The 22,623-nt window shown below is 44.4% G+C and overlaps 1 protein-coding gene across 2 annotated transcripts in view; it reads left to right on the top strand.

The window, feature by feature from the left end:
• The window catches only part of LOC110505405 (connector enhancer of kinase suppressor of ras 3), a 56,051-nt gene that overhangs the window by 14,790 nt on the left and 18,638 nt on the right, over positions 1-22,623 (top strand). For both annotated transcript variants that reach the window (XM_036962811.1, XM_036962812.1), the window contains exon 2: positions 11,802-11,965. In XM_036962811.1, coding sequence (XP_036818706.1) covers positions 11,802-11,965 — 164 coding nt within the window. The remainder of the gene's footprint in view (positions 1-11,801; positions 11,966-22,623) is intronic.

The following is a 22,623-nucleotide window of genomic DNA, read 5'->3' as shown; positions in this document are numbered from 1 at the left end:
CATTACGCACAGCTCCAGACCTCACTGAATAAGAATGTCCACAGAACTGCCCATTGCCGTGTATGTCCTCTAATTGTTGTTCACCAGCCCATGAAGGGGAAGCCAGAGCTGTGAAAAAGGACCTAATAGGAGTACAGGAACAAACTCGGCGACCCAGAACTGGTCTTTCCATTTTGCGTACTGTTGAAACTTGGAGGTGACTGACATGCTCGGAGACTAGCCAGGAGTAACTGTCAGGGAGGTTTCCTGTGCCTGTGGCACTCTTTTCTCCCCTTGGTTCTATCGTTCTGTTGATGTTTATTATTTTTTCACATGCCGAACACAGCGAGTACATTCACAGGTCTAGAATCTCACCTAACACAAGCCAGGAGTGTGATGTCTGCTCCCTTATCAGTCATTGATGGCAAATTACACTTTAAAGTCAAGGACCAAACACAAATAGCGTACAGAAACACACCAACAGATCAGCTGATGATAATCTCACCAAAAGCCTATTCAGGACAAGTTTAGGCAGTGAACAGGATGGTCCATGATGTCAGAATGTAAACTTGGACAGTCCTATCCACACGTTTTCCTTATAGTACTAGGGGAAAAAGTGATATAGTTTAAAGAAGCTCAACATACACAGTTGGGGTTAGCTGCTCAGTGGGGATGGTACTGTTGTTGTACAACTGCCCCTTTCACAGTGGCCACTGTGTTTTGTATGGGCTTTGTTTTGCTCCTGTGATGGGAAGTCATGCATCAGAGGAAAGCCTGTCTCTTCTTCTAATTACAGCCCAGGCTTCCCCCAGCCTTTGTGCTGGAATTCCCACAAAGGAACTCCTGAGAACAGTGGCTGAATTCCTCCGATTCCCCACAGGTTTGCCGAGCTAAATAAGAAGATGGAGAGTTACAGTGGCCCTGCTATTGTATGCCTAGCAGCTTTCCCACTGTCCAGCCCTGGCAGGGTAGGACCAGAGATAGGATGGGAGGGGGCAGATGGCCAGAGCCCCCACTGGGAAAACAGAGAGGGGAGGCAGGGGGGAGAGGAGGAGGGCAGGCCTTTTCTTTCGGTGGGAGGTGAAAGAGTGCTCTCACCCATGTAATCAAACCCCTGAGAACCCAAGCTAGGCCTGCTTGAGTCTATACACTGTGCCTGGTGGCGGATGTGAGACTGGTGTTGAGAGGAGATAGGGGGGAGGGGTGTGTGAACATGCATGTACCAGTGTGTTCGTATACTGTTGGAAGGAACTGATGTGCAGGTCATCCTAAAGCTGCAGCACATAATCAATTATGTAGGATTTACCGGTGATCTGATCAAAGTCTGCAGGTCTGCTTCAGAGAACAAAGATACCTAAAGGTCCAATGCAGCCACTTTTATTGCAATATAAAAACTATTCTGGGTAACACTTAAGTGCCTTTCTGTGATTTTGTTTTCAATTAAAATGTTAAAATAAACTAAAATAGCTTCTTAGCAAAGAGCAATTTCTCAAGCAAGAATTTTGCTAGGACTGTCTGGGAGTGGTCTCAGTGGGAAGTAGAAAATGGAAAACTAGGTGTTATTGGCAGAGAGGTTTGGAACTCTTATTGGACTATTTTACCTCCTGGTGATATCACCAAGCAGGCCAAAGATCCATCCTGCCAAAACAGGCTGAAATTTCAGGTGGTCCTTTCAAAGAGCTTTAATACTAAAAGTGCATTATCATAATTTTCACAATTTCACAGTATTATCCCAGCCTCGTGGAAATATATAAAACACAGGGAATTCATGTTTTTGACTGCACTGGGCCTTTAAGGACAAGACCTGGATTATCTAATTGCATGATTGCGTGTTCTTCTGTAAAAGGAAACACTAAGGTATTCAGAATGCTCTCATTGTAGCCTATAGTAAATTACCTTACACATGACATCTGCTTCTAAATGTCTTGCAGTATAATACCAGCTTGATTCAATGTTGTGAGGCACTTTTTTTTGTCGACTTCATTTCCAATGTCATTCCTTGATTTTCCCTGGGCTGTCATGTTCTGGCAACTGAGAGGAAACCTGTGGTTATTAGTGCTTCTGTACAGATGTGAACCAGGAAATGTTAGGATTATCACAGGACTAGCCAGTCCGTTATAGGCCGAGAGGAAACTCACTGTTTACATTGCCAAAAACCTGTGCTTATAGCCTTAAGTAGGCTGAAGTTCCATGGCCTTCAGTGTGAGCCAGATCCGTTTCTACAGTCCAAATGGAGCCTCTGGCTCTGGGATCTTTGCTTTCCCAGCTGTCCAGAATCCTGTATGTCTGTATGTCAAATCTGGACTAAAGCTGTTGTGTTGATAACCTGTTCTACGTACATACATACATACATACATACATACATACATACATACATACATACATACATACAGTTGGGAAAACAAGTATTTGATACACTGCCAATTTTGCAGGTTTTCCTACTTACAAAGCATGTAGAGGTCTGTAATCTTTATCATAGGTACACTTCAACTATGAGAGACGGAATCTAAAACAAAAATCCAGAATCACATTGTATGATTTTTAAGTAATTAATTAGCATTTTATTGCATGACATAAGTATTTGATCGCCTACCAACCAGTAAGAATTCCGGCTCTCACAGACCTGTTAGTTTTTCTTTAAGAAGCCCTCCTGTTCTCCACTCATTACCTGTATTAACTGCACCTGTTTGAACTCGTTACCTGTATAAAAGACACCTGTCCACACACTCAATCAAACAGACTCTAACCTCTCCACAATGGCCAAGACCAGAGAGCTGTGTAACATTAGGGATAAAATTGTAGCCCTGCACAAGGCTGGGATGGGTTACAGGACAATAGGCAAGCAGCTTGGTGAGAAGGCAACAACTGTTGGTGCAATTATTAGAAAATGGAAGAAGTTCAAGATGACGGTCAATCACCCTCGGTCTGGGGCTCCATGCAAGATCTCACCTCGTGGGGCATCAATGATCATGAGGAAGGTGAGGGATCAGCCCAGAACTACACGGCAGGACCTGGTCAATGACCTGAAGAGAGCTGGGACCACAGTCTCAAGGAAAACCATTAGTAACACAGTACGCCGTCATGGATTAAAATCCTGCAGCGCACGCAAGGTCCCCCTGCTCAAGCGCATGTTAAGGCCCGTCTGAAGTTTGCCAATGACCATCTGGATGATCCAGAGGAGGAATGGGAGAAGGTTATGTGGTCTGATGAGACAAAAATAAGGCTTTTTGGTCTAAACTCCACTCGCCGTGTTTGGAGGAAGAAGGATGAGTACAACCCCAAGAACACCATCCCAACCGTGAAGCACAGGGGTGGCAGCATCATGTTGTGGAGGTGCTTTGCTGCAGGAGGGACTGGTGCACTTCACAAAATAGATGGCATCATGAGAGAGGAAAATTACGTGGATATATTTAAGCTAGAAAATTTGTGAGCAGAACTGAAAAAGCATGTCTTAGCAAGGAGGCCTACAAACCTGACTTAGTTACACCAGCTGTGTCAGGAGGAATGGGCCAAAATTCACCCAACTTATTGTGGAAGGCTACCCAAAATGTTTTACCCTCGTTAAACAATTTAAAGGCAATGCTACCAAATACTAATTGAATGTATGTAAACTTCTGACCCACTGGGAATGTGATGAAAGAATTAAAAGCTGAAATAAATCATTATCTCTACTATTATTCTGACATTTCACATTCTTAAAATAAAGTGGTGATCCTAACTGACCTAAGACAGGGAATTTTTTCTAGGATTAAATGTCAGGAATTGTGAAACTGAGTTTAAATGTATGTAAACTTCCGACTTCAACTGTACATACACAAAAGTATTTGGACACCTTCAAATTAGTGTATTAGGCAATTTCAGCCACACCCGCTGCTGACAGGTGTATAATATCGAACACACAGCCATGCAATCTCCATAAACAAACATTGGCAGTAGAATGAAGAGCTCAGTGACTTTCAATGTGGCACTGTCATATGATGCCACCTTTCCAACAAGTAATTTCATCAAATTTCTGCCCTGCTAGAACTGCCCAGGTCAACTAAGTGCTGTTATTATGAATTGGAAATCTCTACGAGCACCAACGACTTAGCCGCAAAGTGGTAGGCCACACAAGCTCACAGAACGGACCACCCGGTACTGTTAAAATTGTCTGTCCTCGGTTGCAACACTCACAAATGAGTTCCAAACTGCCTCTGGAAGCAACGTCAGCACAATAACAATTCGTCGGGAGCTTCATGAAATGGGTTTCCATGGCTGAGTAGCTGCACACAAGCCTAAGATCATGCCCAATGCCAAGAGTCGACTGGAGTGGTGTAAAGCTCGCCGCCATTGGACTCTGGAGTGGTGCAAGCGTGTTCTCTGGAGTGATGAATCACGCTTCACCATAGGGCAGTCTGACGGACGAATCTCGGTTTGGTGGATGCCAGTAGAATGCTACCTGCCCCAATGCATAGTACCAACTGTAAAGTTTGGTGGAGGAGGAATAATGGTCTGGGTTTGTTTTTTGTGGTTCGGGCTAGGCTCCTTAGTTCCAGTGAAGGGAAATCTTAATGCTACAGCATACAATGACATCCCAGACGATTCTGTTCTTCCAACTTCGTGGCAACAGCTTGGGGAAGGCCCTTTCCTGTTTCAGCATGACAATGCCCCCGTGCACAAAGCGAGGTCCATATAGAAATGGTTTGTTGATTGGTGTGGAAGAACTTGACTGGCCTGCATAGAGCCCTGACCTCAACCCCATTGAACAACTTTGGAATGAATTGGAATGCTGACTACGAGACAGGCCTAATTGCCCAACATCAGTGCCCGACCTCACTAATGCTCTTGTGGCTGAATGGAAACAAGTCCCCACAGCAATGTTCCAACATCTAGTGGTAAGCCTTCCCAGAAGAGTGATAGCAGCAAAGGGGGAACCAACTCCATATTCATGATTTTGGAATGAGATGTTCGACGACCAGGTGTCCACATACTCGAAATCGTTGATGAATGGTGGAACATGAATGATTTGAAATAATCTATATTTGAGTAACCTGTATTATCATAAGAAGGAGATCCATCTTCATGGGCGACTTCAATATAAACTGCGAAAACAAAACTTGCAGGACCCCCTGTGTATATAACCTCGTTGTTGCTATTTTGTTTTATTTTTTATTTTAGTGTATTTGGTAAATATTTTCTTCACCAACAGTACAGTAGTTTAAGAAAGAGTTGAGGGCTTGTAAGTAAGCATTTCACGGTAAGGTCTAGGTCAAGGTGAACACTTGTCGTATTCGGCGCATGTGATTTGATTTGAACTGTTTCAGAGAAGAACATTATGTGTATGTGAGCATTACCTCTGTCACTAACATGGCTTTTCAAGAGAAAATAACCATATTAATGTGCAACAGTACGATAAAAAAAATCCCGAAAGGTGAGCAGAGTAACTGCGATGCAGCTATAAGTCAAATTGACTGGTCTGATCTGTTAAGCAATGAAAACCCAGAGTCTGCATACAGAACATTTCTATCAGCTATTGACAAGGAAATTTCAACGAAAGCCAAGACGGGAAACTTCTCTAGCATGGCTCAACGGGGACCTCTGGAGGCAGATGAGAGAACGTGATCTTTCCTTGAAAAAAGCACTGAAGTATGGTCAGAATGATGACAGACGTATATTTACAGCACTGAGAAATAAGGTGGTAAAAGGAATATAAAAAAGCCAGAGTTCTTTCTTAGTGATCAATGAAGCAATTGGAAATGGCAAAGTGATGTGGGAAACCTCAACTAACAGGGAAAGGAGCTGAAAAGTACCAAAAACAACTTGAGTTAAGGGATACTAATTCAAGACTCCGATTTTTATATCCACCATCTTTTAAAAAATGTATTTTGTTGGCTTTGTCAGGGAACTGGTGCAAAGATTTTCAACCAAGACCACAGTTCTGACTCCCATAGATAACAATAAACCAATATTCAGAACTCCTGAAATCTCAGCATCAGTAGGGGACAGTATTATTAGCTTCTTCAGGAGCTATAGAACAATATGTATTTGATCTAGACACTATTCCTGAAGAGGGACACATTCTCTGATTGCCCCTATTGTATATTTAAAAATATATATTTCACCTTTTATTTAACCAGGTAGGCTAGTTGAGAACAAGTTCTCATTTACAACTGCGACCTGGCCAAGATAAAGCAGTGTGAACAGACAGCAACACAGAGTTACACATGGAGTAAACAATAAACAAGTCAGTAACACCGTAGAAAAAAAGGAGTCTATATACATTGTGTGCAAAAGGCATGAGGAGGTAGGCGAATAATTACAATTTTAGCAGATTAACACTGGAGTGATAAATGATCAGATGGTCATGTGCAGGTAGAGATACTGGTGTGCAAAAGAGCAGAAAAAGTAAATAAATAAAAACAGTATGGGGATGAGGTAGGTAAATTGGGTGGGCTATTTACCGATGGACTATGTACAGCTGCAGAGGATAGTTAGCTGCTCAGATAGCAGATGTTTAAAGTTGGTGAGGGAGATAAAAGTCTCCAACTTCAACGATTTTTGCAATTCGTTCCAGTCACAGGCAGCAGAGAACTGGAAGGAAAGGCGGCCAAATGAGGTGTTGGCTTTAGGGATGATCAGTGAGATACACCTGCTGGAGCGCGTGCTACGGGTGGGTGTTGCCATCGTGACCAGTGAACTGCGATAAGGCGGAGCTTTACCTAGCATGGACTTGTAGATGACCTGGAGCCAGTGGGTCTGGCGATGAATATGTAGCGAGGGCCAGCCGACTAGAGCATACAGGTCGCAGTGGTGGGTGATATAAGGTGCTTTAGTAACAAAGTGGATGGCACTGTGATAAACTGCATCCAGTTTGCTGAGTAGAGTATTGGAAGCCATTTTGTAGATGACATCGCCGAAGTCGAGGATCGGTAGGATAGTCAGTTTTACTAGGGTAAGTTTGGCTGCGTGAGTGAAGGAGGCTTTGTTGCGAAATAGAAAGCCGATTCTAGATTTGATTTTGGATATGTTTGATATGAGTCTGTAAGGAGAGTTTACAGTCTAGCCAGACACCTAGGTACTTATAGATGTCCACATATTCTAGGTCGGAACCATCCAGGGTGGTGATGCTAGTCGGGCGTGCGGATGCAGGCAGCGAATGGCTGAAAAGCATGCATTTGGTTTTACTAGCGTTTTAAGAGCAGTTGGAGGCCACGGAAGGAGTGTTGTATGGCGTTGAAGCCCGTTTGGAGGTTAGATAGCACAGTGTCCAAGGAAGGGCCAAAAGTATACAGAATGGTGTCGTCTGCGTAGAGGTGGATCAGGGAATCACCCGCAGCAAGAGCAACATCATTGCTATATACAGAGAAAAGAGTCGGCCCGAGAATTGAACCCTGTGGCACCCCCATAGACTGCCAGAGGACTGGACAACATGCCCTCCGATTTGACACACTGAACTCTGTCTGAAAAGTAGTTGGAGAACCAGGCAAGACCGTCATTAGAAAAACCGAGGCTACTGTACATATAGTTAGTCTGTCCATCAAATATGGGTGCTTGGAAGTCTGCTGCAGTGATGCCTGTTTTTAAAATCTGGTAACCCAACACTGGTGGAAAACATATAAGCATTCTTCCAGTGCTATCGAAAGTAGCGGAAATATGGGTGGTTGAACATCTGGCTGATCACCTCATTCAGGGCAACGCCATCCATCAAATACAATTTGGATTCAGATCTAACCATTCTACCGAAACAGCCAATTGCTATTTTCTGGAGTGAATTCAATCTCAACTGGACATAGGTGGTGAAGTCGGCGCAGTCTTTTTGGATCTTAAAAAGGCCTTTGATACTGTGAATCATGAGGTCCTCCTATCCAAACTATCCTCCCTTTTTAATGAAGTCATTAGTTGGATGTATTCCTATCTGAGAAACTGAAGTCAAAGCGTTTGTTTGGGGAGACACTCAGTCGGACTCTCTTTGCTATAACATTGGGGTCCCACAAGGGTCAATATTAGGCCCCCAATGTAACATGTGCAGTATGCAGACGATACAGTTCTGTATTTACACTCAGAAAATAGACAACTAGTTGTTAACTGAAGCTATGATACATGTTTCTAAATGGATGACCAATTCTTGCATGCATTTAAATATCGACAAGACTGTTTATGTTTTTCTTCTCTAAGAAATCCTTTGATTCTTCCCAATGAGCTGTTCTTCTTAATGGGGAGAATCTGAAAGTTGTGTCTTTAACTTCAGGTATCTTGGTGTCATTTTGGACTCCAACTTGACATTTAAGAAACATGTGAAGGTGGTGAACATGGTCAAGTTTGGATTATCCAACTTTAGGTTTAGAAGACCTTTCCTTCTTCTGGAGGCCGCCAAACTATATATGCATGCTATGATCTTCTCACATCAGATGTTTCCTCACATACTGGTCACAAGCAGGAGCTACTATTCTGAAACCAATTGAATCACTCTACAAACAAACGCTTAAGATTTTTGATAACAAACCAAACAGTGACCACCATTGTCATATCATTTAGAAACATAATTGATTTAGTCTGGATAGCTTTTAACAGTATGTAAGCCTTGTCTTTAAGATCCTGCATGGTCTTGCCCCTCCACCCCTATGCCGGCATATCATGCTCAAAGAAAGCACCTCCCTTTTCAACACAGTAAAATCGGTCAATCGGAGGGGAGGGGGGGGGGGGGGGGGGGGTCGTCGAGGTTTACTAATCATCCCCTATATTGTGAAAATCGATCACTCAAAGTGCTTTGCAACGGAACTTCCTCCTAATATGTTACATTGAAAACACATGTTTATGCTGGACCATTTACTCAATTGGATTGTTCAGTCTCCGCTGGACTCACTAATGTCACTATTACTCACACACACACAGAACATAAGCTCCATTTTCTACTGATGTTCAAATGAGGAGAAGCCTGGGTTAATGCATAACATTTTTGTGAGACAGAATTTGTCTTTTGTGTTTCTGCATGTTTCTTCACACTTCATCTCAGCTTTGGCATTTAAGTGCGTGTTAAATTCTGTTTTCAGGATGGCGTTAAAATGTTTTAAGCCTGGTTTGGCCTTTTTGAAGAGCTTTCACAAATTCTCCCACTTCCACCCCCTTCATCAATTCACTATAGTGTGACATCCACCTCCCTCACTTGTTTTTATGTCCTTAATGGACGTTAATAGTTTCTCACACACCCTGTAGCCATTGGTCTACGCTCTATATACTTTTATCAGGTCTATGTGAGAAGTTGCGTCTTTTCTTCTGGATGTGGCAAGAGTACGGGCCAGAAAGATCATGGTATTGTCCCTTAAGACTCTGGGAGCAAATGTAGCCTGTGGTTCCTATGGAATAAATGCACTTCGACTTGTATACCTATTGGGATAATGCAGTCTTACTGGGGATACCCATGTTTCCCACTCTCTCCCCAGCGGGATCCTCTCAATTAGTCCCATCGAGGGGACCCACACACACACACACACACACACACACACACACACACACACACACACACACACACACAGGCTGTTTTGAAGTGGCAGCTTTTGTTCAAACTCTCCGAATTAGATCGCCGGCCTAGTCAGGTTGATCAGGTGATCTGACCCAGAATTCCAAAGTCAGGGCATTGCTCTTGGAGACGGATTTGGGGAGGTGTAAAAAAAACACTTAAACGAATGAAGCAATTTATATAGGTATTGAGGGTGGAAGGGAAGTTCTGTTTTGGGAAGATGTTTTGTTTGTCTACCCAAAGCTTTGTAATAAGCCTGTAGGCTGTTCAGGAGAAGTTAATCTCAGAGTTGATTAATTATGAGAAGGAAAACTGCCACAGTCAGAGCAGGCCTAGTAGCCCAAACTTAGTTTTCCTTCCCCTCTCCCCTTAACTCATCCGTAGAGAGATTCCGCAGAAGGATGGCATCATTCCACAGGAAATGCCTTCTTAACACGCCGAGGGTAATGCAGGAAGGAGAAACCTTAGCCCTGTGTTTCCATTCTTTTGTTTCTCTTTAATCCCATTACCAGCAGCTGGCCCAGTCAGAGGCTGAGGCTGTGTTTGTGTTGGGCTGCGTTCAGTCCCCCTCCGCCACACAGCGCTCACTGGGTCTCTCTCATACTCTCCTCCACTGGGCCTTTTGAAGTGAGCTCCCTCTGTGCTGCCAAAACTCAGTCCATTTTAGGGATTAAGCCCAAATTGCATAAAGTCTGCCCTGGGAATTCTCAAGCCAGGAATGTGAAAAATGTTTAGACAGTAAGTGAACTTGACTGGTTGCGTTATGGGTTATAGTTGAGCAGTTTGATGTCTTTTGTTGATTTCACTGCAGAAGCCTTGCAGACTTTCTAGCGTTTTGAGGTTTTATAAGAGGTCGTTAAAAAATAACTTCAACGTAAAAAGCACAGTTAATGGACTGTTAGATTCTTCTGCAGATTTGTAGTATTTTGTGAAAGACTTGGCTGTTCCATGTTGGTGGGTTTGAATGTAGGTGTGTGTGTGTGTGTGTGTGTGTGTGTGTGTGAAGGGGACAGTCACCGCAACGTATGCTACTCTTGTTGCAACCCAGTAGACATATGATTGGCACAACAGTCTCTGTGGTGTGTCCTGGGAGCCCCTGGCTCTCTGCTCTGCAGGCCAGACGAATTAACAGTCTGCTCTGGTATCTGCAACTAGATATCCTGCAGCACTAAGCCATTCACCACGCTGACACACACACACACGTTGCCGCAGCACACCACACACACACATTGAATGCCACACAGGTGTGAAAATGAGGTACCATTTCTAAAGAAGGCTCCTTACCACAGAACATACCCCCATCTGCATACACATAATGCTCATAGTGTATTCATATATGGAGTGTTGTTATTATGGCTGCAGTTTAGACTGGAAAGAATGTACGAAACCAAAGCTCTTTCCTTGAATACTTGTCAACGGAGAAATGGATGGGTTTTGGATGGCCATACTCACAGCACGTCTGTGTGTATATGTACATCTGTCAGGATCAGGGGGGTTGTGCAGCTGACGGGCCATTCAGAGGGCCAGGGCTCAGGGCCATAGCTCTGCAGCTGCCCCCTCACTGTGCCCTCATTGATGGACTAGATGGTGTTTACTCCCCACCCCCCAAATGGTTTATTGTGAACAAGAAGCATTTGTGTTTGGCTCTCTTGGGAGACTTTTTTTTTTGCAGTTGTCTTGTCGAAAGCACTGCGTGTTACCCACAGACTTCTGCTAATGGGGCTATAAAATATAAAAATTGCATTGGACCAATTCATCCAGCTGAGCCCTTAGTAGGTGTGAGTGTAATGTAGAACAAATTGCCTTTCCTTGAGTGGGCAGAGTGGCTGCTATTGTGATAAACTCATCCAACAGTGTGGGGGTTTAAAAAACAGCTAAGAGACATCCCCCAACTGTAATTGGACAAAGAGCCGCCCATTGTTCAACTGTCCCAAAAGAGTTAGGAGCAGTTTAACCGCTCTTCTGTTTATGGCGTGTTTATCTTGGGGCTAGATCTGATGCACCTGTTTGTCTCTCTCTCTCTGCTATTGGTCTGTGTACTACACAGCCGCCCCTATGTCGTCAGGTGTCAGGTCCGTTATTAGAACTGGGCTTGTGTCAAGACAGGTGGAGACCGACTTCCACGAATCCTGTTGCATCTTTAAGGAGATTCATGTGCTGCGTCTCTACTCTGGGTAGGCCTCTGTATCACTCAATGTTAGAGGCCTGCATTAAAAAAAACACAGCTTTTACTGTTATTTCATGTTATCACAAAGGTATTTCTTATCGGTGCTCTTTGTCTCAAGGTACTGACACTCGTTCTCTCCTTCCCCCACTTTGTGTTCAGGCTTGGATGACAGCTTGCAGCAGTATGTGCCTAACTTTGAGCGGGAGAAGATCAGCGGGGAGCAGCTCCTGAAGATCTCCCATCAGGACCTGGAGGAGCTGGGTGTGGCCCGCATCGGACACCAGGAGCTGGTGCTGGAGTCCGTCGACCTGCTCTGTGCTCTGGTACGTACATGGTGCTCACATCTCAATCTCTTGCTCACCCCCCGCCCCCCCTGCAGGTCAATAATAGCATGACAAATCATGAAAGCCCTTGTGTGAAAAAGGGATGATGGGACCAGGAGCTCGCTGGTTGTTCAGTGAGAATCTCTGGAGATGGAGCAAAGGTCATCAGCGCTGCTGTCCCCTCTTTCGCTCCCTTGGTGCCAGTGTGTGCGTGTTTGAAATAGGCCCAGATTGTAGTTGGCAACCAGTGGTGCAGAATCTCTCATTTCCCACACAACAGTGTAGAACACTGCTCCAGGACATTAGAGTAGGAAAGCTGTATTTCAGTCCAGATGGAAGGAAACCAGGCTTTGTAATCAGGCTCTATGGGCTCCAGGTCTGGTGGTTAGATTTGAGCTGGTGATTAGTAGTGGTCAGATGGGGAATCACATCACTTAGACATCACAGGACATGAAGGGGATGAAGAGAAGAAAGGGGTTATTGTGCTCTTTCTTTAGCTATATCTCTTCTGTTTCTCACACACACACACACACACACACACACACACACACACACAGAGAGAAAGAGGGTGAAATGTCAGGTCAGCTGTTGCATTCCCAGTGCACTCCTGGCCTCAGCCTTGTGTCTCACCCCAGTGGCTCATGGGAACGCTGATACGGCCTTCTAGCCTGGCGTCCGGACATCCATCAAAAGAGCTGCCAGGAGAAGAGTTATGGTCAATACCACTGTCTTAAAGCTCAAAGAGAGGGAGAGAGCGGGACAGAAGCAGAGGGAGAGGTGCTCCTAAAACATTCACCAAGCTCAGACTGAAACAGAACCAGGTTTTCAAACAGATGGGATTGATTTGGGTTTTTATCGTTTCCTGTGTCAGCCCAGATTGCGGTCTTAAGTTTTGATCAGTGTCAGCATTTATTTTTGAAATCCTTATGCTCCTTTAAAATGGCTTCCACTACTGATTTTTCCTCTATGAAGTTCCTTAAAGGAGCATTTCCATTCAGATTTTATCCTGCAATTCTCCCTGATCTTGTATTTATTCTGTAGAAAAGGAAACTTTAAGCAAACTTTAAGCAGTAGACCAACAGGTCACTTTACCCAAACAGATCTAATTTAGCACCACCTAAATGCCAGAGGAGCCTGGTGTTGTCTGGTTAGACATGAGTGGTGTTTGTGCCCATGTCATCTGATCCTGGTTAGTTTGCTTCTGATTAAGGTTGAGATTCAGATGGGGAGAGCAACACATAGACTGGCAACTACCATGCTGGGATTAATCTAAGGACCCTATGTCCAGCTATGGAATCCTGATCCTGGAATTGTCTGACAAAAGTTTGGAGACGGACCTCTGAAGCCTGTTGTTCCTTGATTCTTCATCTCTAGGTAATATTAATTGGAAAGTATTGTTGGATAGTGTCTGAGCTAGAGGTTGACCGATTAATCGGAATGGCCGATTTAATTAGGGCCGGTTTCAAGTTTTCATAACAATCGGAAATCGGTATTTTTGGGCGCTGATTTCCGAGTATTTATTTTATTTTATTTTATTTTAAATTAAAAACAAACAACAACAAAAATGTATACCTTTATTTAACTAGGCAAGTCAGTTAAGAACACATTATTATTTTCAATGACGGTCTAGGAACGGTGGGTTAACTGCCTTGTTCAGGGGCAGAACGACAGATTTTCACCTTGTCAGCTCAGGGGTTCCAATCTTGCAACCGCACAGTTAACTAGTCCAACGCTCTAACCATTGCACTCCACGAGTAGCCTGCCTGTTACGCGAATGCAGTAGAAGCCAAGGTAAATTGCTAGCTAGCATTTAAACTTAACTTATAAAAACCAATCAATCATAATCACTAGTTATAACTACTAATCCAGTTTAGCAGGCAATATTAACCAGGTGAAATTGTCATTTGTCTTGCGTTCATTGCACGCAGAGTCAGGGTATATGCAACAGTTTGGGCTGCCTGGCTCATTGCGAACTAATTTGCCAGAATTTTACGTAATTATGACATACATTGAAGGTTGTGCAATGTAACAAGAATATTTAGACTTAGGGATGCCACCCGTTAGATAAAATACCGAACGGTTCCGTATTTCACTGAAATAATAAACGTTTTGTTTTCGAAATGATAGCTTCTGGATTCGATCATATTAATGAGCAAAGGCTCGTATTTCTGTGTGTTATTATGTTTAAGTCTGATTTGATAGAGCAGTCTGACTGAGCAGCAGCAGGCCCGTAATCATTCATTCAAACAGCACTTTCGTGCATTTTGCCAGCAGCTCTTCGCAAGCACAGCGCTGTTTATGACTTCAAGCCTATCAGCCTAATGGCTGGTGTAACCAATGTGAAATGGCTAGCTAGTTAGCTGGGTGTGCGCTAATACTGTTTCAAACGTCACTCGCTTTTAGATTTGGAGTAGTTATTCCCCTTGCGCTGCAAGGGCCGCAGCTTTTGTGGAGCAATTGGTAATGATGCTTCGAGTGTGGCTGTTGTCGATGTGTTCCTGTTTCGAGCCCAGGTAGGGGTGAGGAGAGGGACGGAAGCTATACTGTTACACTGGCAATACAATAGTGCCTATAAGAACATCCAATAGTCAAAGGTATATGAAATACAAATAGTATAGAGAGAAATAGTCCTATAAATACTATATTAACTACAACCTAAAACCTCTTACCTTGGAATATTGAAGTCTCATGTTAAAAGGAACCACCAACTTTCATATGTTCTCATGTTCTGAGCAAGGAACTTAAACGTTAGCTTTTTTACATGGCACACATTTAACATGGCACACATTTTTACATGGCACATATTACTTTCTTCTCCAACACTTTGTTTTTGCATTATTTAAACCAAATGGAACATGTTTCATTATTTATTTGAGGCTAAATTGATTTTATTGATTTTTTTATATTAAGTTAAAATAAGTGTTAATTCAGTATTGTTGTAATTGTCATTACAAATAAATAAATAAATAAAATCGTCCGATTAATCGGTATCGGCTTTTTTGGTCCTCCAATAATCGGTATCGGAATCGGCGTTGGAAAATCGGTCGACCTCTAGTTTGAGCATCCCTCTCTGGAGCAGAGATGGTGATAACCGCTTGAAGAGAAGACCCTAGTCTGAGCATCCCTCTCTGGAGCAGAGATGGTGATAACCGCTTGAAGAGAAGACCCTAGTCTGAGCATCCCTCTCTGGAGCAGAGATGGTGATAACCACTTGAAGAGAAGACCCTAGTCTGAGCATCCCTCTCTGGAGCAGAGATGGTGATAACCGCTTGAAGAGAAGACCCTAGTCTGAGCATCCCTCTCAGGAGCAGAGATGGTGATAACCGCTTGAAGAGAAGACCCTAGGCGGTTACTGTGATCATTAGGAACGGACACATGGAAATGCTTTTTACAGGGGTAGAAGGTAATGCTTATGCTATGATGAATCTGTGTCATACCTTATATGCACCATACCGTACATCCTTCAGTCCAGCCAGTGTTGGGGAAGCTACTCTGAAAATGTAGTTATCCAAGTTACCAATTACTTAATCCTGGAAGAATTTAGGCTACACAACAGCTACCATTAAGAAAAATATAGCTTACTTAACTGAAGTAACTTAGAAAAAGTACTTACTTACATTTCTATCTAAATCTGAAATGTCAACTACAAATTGCAAGAACAGATCACTCTGGAGTCATAATATAACAGAATGTGTCATTTAGCCTATTAAACATAACAGGTAAGAATTGGGCACATAGTGTTTCACGTGAGAATTGGGCAGGTCTGATGCTGAAAAATAAAGGGCATTCTTGCCTACTTCACACACATTTTATTTTTGCTAAAAAAAAGTTGTCGTTCCAATAGTTAGCAACACCACTACATGGCAACACTACCAATATTTGAATATAGTTCAACTACCACCATGCTACTGTAAAATGTAATTACATTTGAACTAAATGTAGTTCACTACTCCCCAACACTGAGTCCAGCATCCCTTACTCTAAGCTCAGGGTAATTGTGCCCAGATTTCTGCTCACCCCCAGAGCCAGCGATTTAGTGAAGCCTCTTTGTTTTCTCTTGATGAGCTTCATAAATTTAACCCGTATTCCCTCGTGTTTCCCCAGCATGTGTTTGTTATGGTTAACAAATCTTCCCCCAGTCCGGAGCCTTTGTTATTTCTCAAAATAACTTGAGTCTGTTAGGAGAGGATGATTATGTTATGTCATTCAGACAGAGGATCAGAGAGGATGTTTAGTCGTACTCGTTTCCCCCGCTAGTGACCCTGGGTTTGGAATGCCGGGCCAGCAGTGGCATGGAAACGCTACTCGCACCCCTGATTGAGGAACCCTGGGTAAACAAGCTGGCCGTGCTGGTCTGCTGTGGCTCCTCTTATTAACAGACGCCTCTGTCTCACTGACCCCGCGGGAGGAAGACACACCCTCGTTTCAATTAACTTTAACTGGGGAGTGGTCACGGCTTATGAGTGGAACAACCAGCTGACAAACATCAGACCCCTCTTGCTGTGGGGTTCAAACAGTCCATCTCTTCTCTTTGTGGTCACACAACAGTCCTTTCACAGTAGACAGGATATCCCCTGTACTGGTCATGGAGCCACATGGTCGATGTTCATGAGATGGTCTGAACCTTCTCTGCTGTTGAATGCTTTTAGAAGCATGTTCATACATCAGAGTTGTGTATCTGTTCTCGTCTCGTAAATGAGTAGAACCTTCTATCACACGTGTCTTAACTTGGCTCTCGTTGCCATAGTCCCTTTCCCTCAGCAGGATGTTAGACTGGCTGACTTAATGTAGCCCTTCGGTACCACTCAGATTACAGCTCACGCAGGCAGAAGTCATCTGAGCAAGCTGGTCTCCGGAGACAGAGGAAGAACATGTTAATTATTCAAACTGGGACTCTCAGAAACATAATGACTTCTGCAGAGATCCATCTTGAAACCCAACACCTCTGTTTTTCCTTTGGAACCCCAGCAGCCTGCTCATAGGAGAAGATCCCCCCCCTATTGTCTCCCAGAGCCGTGGAATAGATATTAAAGGCGCAGTGGCTAAGTAGTGCGGTGGAAACTGCTGCGTGGTGTTTTACTGTCCACTGTGGACCTGTCCCTTCGAGGAGCGTACCAGACTCTCTCTTCAGGAGCAGGAAACAGATGTGGCCCCCACCTGGCTGATTGACGGGGGTGGGGGAATGCCCATCTTGGGCCATGTTCCTGCCGTGTTCCTCTGGTGGTGTCAGGTGATGCGTACCGTTGGCCCCTGCGGTGAGGGGCAGGAAGAACCTGTTGTGATGGGCCTCCTCAGGTCTCCTGTGAACACTTCTCCATGTCTGTCAGGATACAGGGCCTATCTGGAGGCCCGAGCAGATCCTATTCAGAACAGTCACTCCTCTGCTTTTTCGACGCTAGCTCAGCATAATAAAACGGATTAAAATGGAGTGGATTTGATTTGATACGCACATTATTCACCTGGTGACTGTTCCTATTAGTTGCTACTGCTGAAGTGGAGGTAATGAACTTCTGCATAGCAGTCCGAGCTGGTGTTTCTGTGTGTGATTGGCCCGCTAATGACAAAGCCAGAGGTGCTGTTTGATCTTAACCCACTCTCTACAGCTTAGTGTCAAAGTCTCACTATTTCTGTTTTGGTTCAACACAGTTGCTGTGTGTCTTTTCCTGATCCGTGTGGGCTTTTAGAGCGCTTGAGAATATTTAGACACATCTTTTCTCCATTTCTTCTCCTGGTATAAATCTGCCTAACGTTCATGAAGTTTCCATAATGACCTAAGGCTCTGCGTGTCTCAGTGGCCTTCTGAAAGAGCAATTTGGATACTGAGATGTGGTAAATTTGACGTGTTATGAGTTTGCACATATGGCTGTTTTTCCTAGCCACCGTGCTGCTACATCTGCATTGCTTGCTGTTTGGGGTTTTTGGCTGGGTTTCTATATAGCACTTTGACATCTGCTGATGTAAAAAAAAAAAAAAAAAAAAAAAACATTTGATTGATTGCTACCTCAGCCCCATGCAGCTCGATAGGGAGGATGAGGTAAGTAATATGTAATCTGTTCCTGAGTAAATTCTCCTGATATAAAACGGCAGCTGAGTGGAGTTAGCTGCTGATCACTTGCAGGTTTCCTCAGTGTGGAGTTGGTCTGAGCGAGCGCAGGCTATTTTCTGCTCTTTAGCGATTACCGTGCCAGTCAGGCTGATGCCAGCGAGGCTGGTGTGGATGCAACACCCTGTGAGCCATCTTACTTTTCTTTTCTGGGGGGGGGGGGGGGGGGAACTTGGCCAGACTAAAATCTAAAATGTCGAAGTGTTTTTAATGCAGCGCTACACTAACCAGAACAAGCAGCTTACTGACGTCATGATGAATGTAGCCGCTGTGATGTTTGATAAGAGCATTGCAGTCTGAACAGGGCTGTATTACCAAACTGCACACAGGGCACATGACCCCCAAGGGGCACCCTTCCCCTCGGATATACGGCTCCCTCGGGAACAGACCCTGACCCCAGTGATCTGCGTGAAGAGGAGGTGGAGAAAGAGAGGCAGGAAGGCTTCCTTCTGAAGATTAGGCGGCGATCGAATAAACCCCCACTCCCCTAAATTCTGCTCGCAAACATGCTATCCTTGGACAGTAAAATGGCAGAGTTATTGGGAAGATTAAACTACCAACGTGACATTAAAAACTAACATTGTATGCTTCGTGGAGTCGTGGCTGAACGACGACAATATCAACATACAGCTGGCTGGTTATATGGTGTACCGGCAGGATAGAACAGCGGTGTCTGGTAAGACCAGGGGCGGCGGTCTATGTATTTTTGTTTTCAACAGCTCTAAGGAAGTTTCGAGCCATTGCTCTCCTGCGGTAGTTTCTCATGGTAAACTGCAGACCACATTACTTACCGAGAGAGTTCTCATCTATATTCTTTGTAGCTGTGCCTACCACCACAGTCAGAGGCTGGCACCAATATAGCATTGAATGAGCTGTATTCCGCCATAAACAAACAAGAAAACGCTCACACAGAGGTGGCGCTCCTAGTAGCCGGGGACTTTAATGCAGGGAAACTTAAATCTGTTTTTACCAGAGGAAAAATAACCCTGGACCACCTATACTCCACACACAGAGATGCATACAAAGCTCTCCCTCGCCCTCCATTTGTCAAATCTGACCATAATTCTATCCTCCTGATTCCTGCTTAGAAGCAAAAATTAAAGCAGGAAGCACCAGTGACTAGATCAATAAAAAGTGGTCAGATGAAGCAGATCCTAAGCTACAGGACTGTTTTGCTAGCACAGACTGGAATATGTTCTGGTATTCCTCCGATGGCATCGTTGGCTTCAATGACAATAAGTGCATCGATGACGTCGTCCCCACCGTGACCGTACGAACATACCAGAAACCATAGATTACAGGCAGCATCCGCACTGAGATAAAGGCTAGAGCTGCCGCTTTCATGGAGCGGGACTCTAACCCGGAAGCTTGTAAGAAATCCCTCTATGCCCTTCGACGAACCATCAAACAGGCAAAGCATCAATACAGGACTAAGATCGAGTCTTACTACACCGTGTCTGGCGCTTGGCGGATGTGGCAGGGCCTGCAAACCCTTAGACTACAAAGGGAAGCACAACCGAGAGCTGCCAAGTGACACGAGCCTACCGGATGAGCTAAACTGCTTCTATACTCTCTTCAAGGCAAATAACACTGAAACATGCATGAGAGCACCAGCTGTACCGGAAGACAAATCACGCTCTCCGCAGCCAATGTCAGTAAGACCTTTAAGACGGGTCAACATACATCAGCATGTGCTGACCAACTAGCAAGTGTCTTTACTAACATTTTCAACCTCTCCCTGTCTGAGTCTGTAATACCAACATGTTTTAAGCAGACCGCCATAGTGCCTGTGCCCAAGAACACGAAGGTAACCTACCTAAATGACTTCCGACTCGTAGCACTCATTTCTGTAGCCACGAAGTGCTTTGAAAGGCTGACTCACATCAACACCATCATCCCAGAAACCCTAGACCCACTCCAATTTGCATTACCGCCCCAACAGATCCACAGATGCAGTCTCTATTGCACTCCACACTGCCCTTTCCCACCTGGACAGAAGGAACACTTATGTGAGAATGCTATTCATTGACTACAGCTCAGCGTTCAACACCATAGTGCACTCAAAGCTCATCAATAAGCTAAAGACCCTGGGACTGAACACCTCCCTCTGAAACTAAATGCATGCTTTTCAACCGTTCGCTGCCCACACCCGCCCGCCCGACTAGCATCACTACTCTGGACGGTTCTGACTTAGAATATGTGGACAACTACAAATACCTAGGTGTTTGGCTAGACTGTAAACCCTCCTTCCAGACTCATATTAAACACCTCCATTCCAAAATTAAATCTAGAATCGGCTTTCAATTCCGCAACTTAGCTTCTTCACTCATGTCGCCAAACATACCCTAGTAAAACTGACTAGCCTACCGATCCTTGACTTCGGCGATGTCATTTACAAAATAGCCTCCAACACTCTACTCAGACTGCATCCAGTTTGCTATCACAGTGCCATCTGTTTTGTCACCAAAGCCCCATATACCACCCACCACTGCGACCTGTATGCTCTAATCGGCTGGCCCTCGCTACATATTTGTCGCCAAACCCACTGGCTCCAGGTCATTTATAAGTCTTTGCTAGGTAAAGCTTTGCCTTAGCTCAGCTCACTGGTCAGGATAACAACACCCACCCGTAGCGCACACTCCAGCAGGTATATCTCACTGGTCATCCACAAAGCCAACACCTCATTTGGCCGCCTTTCCTTCCAGTTCTCTGCTGCCAATGACTGGAACGAATTGCAAAAATTGCTGAGGCTGATGACGTATTTCCCTCACTAACTTTAAACATCAGCTATCTGAGCAGCTAACCGATCGCTGCAGCTGTACATAGCCCATCTGTAAATAGCCCATCCAATCTACCCATCTCATCCCCATATTATTTTTATTTACTTTTCTGCTCTTTTGCACACCAGTATTTCTACTTGCACATTTATCACTAAAGTGTTACGTTGCTAAATTGTAATTACTTCGCTACTATGGCCTATTTATTGCCTACCACCTCACTCCATTTGCACACACTGTATATAGACTTTCTTTCTATTGTGTTATTGACTGTACGCTTGTTTATTCCATGTGTAACTCTGTTGTTTGTGTCGCACTGTTTTGCTTTATCTTGGCCAGGTCGCAGTTGTAAATGAGAACTTGTTCTCAACTAGCCTACCTGGTTAAATAAAGGTGAAATAAAAATAAAAAATGGATCCTGGACTTCCTGCGGGCTGCCCCCAAGTGGTAAGGGTAGGTAACAACACATCCGCCACGCCGATCCTCAACACAGGGGCCCCTCAAGGGTGCGTGCTCAGCCCCCTCCTGTACTCCCTGTTCACTCATGACTGCACGGCCAGGCACGACTCCAACACCATTACATTTGCCAATGACACAACAGTGGTAGGCCTGATCACCGACAACAACGAGACAGCCTATAGGGAGGAGGTCAGAGACTGGGCCGTGTGGTGCCAGGACAACAACCTCTCCCTCAACGTGATCAAGACAAAGGAGATGATTGTGGACTACAGGAAAAAGAGGACAGAGCACGGCTCCATTCTCATTAACGGGGCTGCAGTGGAGCAGGTTGAGAGCTTAAAGTTCCTTGGTGTCCACATCACCAACAAGCTAACATGGTCCAAGCACACCATGTCAGTCGTGAAGCGGACACAACAAAACCTATTCCCCCTCAGGAGACTAAAAAGATTATGTGTGGGTCCTCAGATCCTCAAAAGGTTCTACAGCTGCACCATCACTGCCTGGTGTGGCAACTGCTCGGCCTCTGACCCCAAGGCACTATATAGGCTAGTGCGAACGGCCCAGTACATCACTGGGGCCAAGCTTCCTACCATCCAGGACCTCTATACCAAGCGGTGTCAGAGGAAGGCCCTGAAAATTGTCGGACTCCAGCCACCCTAGCCATGGACTGTTCTCTCTGCTACCGCACGGCAAGCAGTACCGGAGTGCCAAGTCTAGGTCCAAGAGGCTTCTTAACAGCTTCTACCCCCAAGCCATAAGACTCCTGAACATCTAGTCAAATGGCTACCCAGATGATTCACATTGCCCCTACTCTCCACACCGCTGCCACTCTCTGTTGTCATCTATGGATAGTCACTTTAATTAACTCTACCTATATGTAACCGGTGCTCCCGCACACTGACTCTGTACCGGCACCCCCCTGTATATATATTTTATTTGTTACTGCTCCTCTTTAATTACTTGTTACTTTAATCTCTTATTCTTATCTGTATTTTTTGAAACTGCACTGTCAGTTAGGGGCTCATAAGTAAGCATTTCACTGTTGTAATAAAATTTGATTTGATAACAAATAGTTAGTATATAATTACAAACTTTGTAGAATTGCAGGAAATTAGCTTTAAATCGGCACAATTCTCTCGGCTTAATGACAAAATGTGAACAAAAGCATAAAATGAGCTGTAAAACCTCAACAAATCTGCCTTATGGCAAAAAGTGTAGAATTTAAAACTGCAACATTTTCTCTTAGCCTCATGACAAAATGTGTAGAATAGCATAAAACTTCAAATTTGGGGGCCCAAATGTGGTATTCTGGCCCTGGT

This window comes from Oncorhynchus mykiss, chromosome 25 (genome assembly GCF_013265735.2).
Source record: "Oncorhynchus mykiss isolate Arlee chromosome 25, USDA_OmykA_1.1, whole genome shotgun sequence".
In the NCBI taxonomy this organism is placed as follows: Eukaryota; Metazoa; Chordata; class Actinopteri; order Salmoniformes; family Salmonidae; genus Oncorhynchus; species Oncorhynchus mykiss.
The sequence above is the reverse complement of the archived record's forward strand: the minus strand, read 5'-3'. Positions and strand labels throughout refer to the sequence as shown.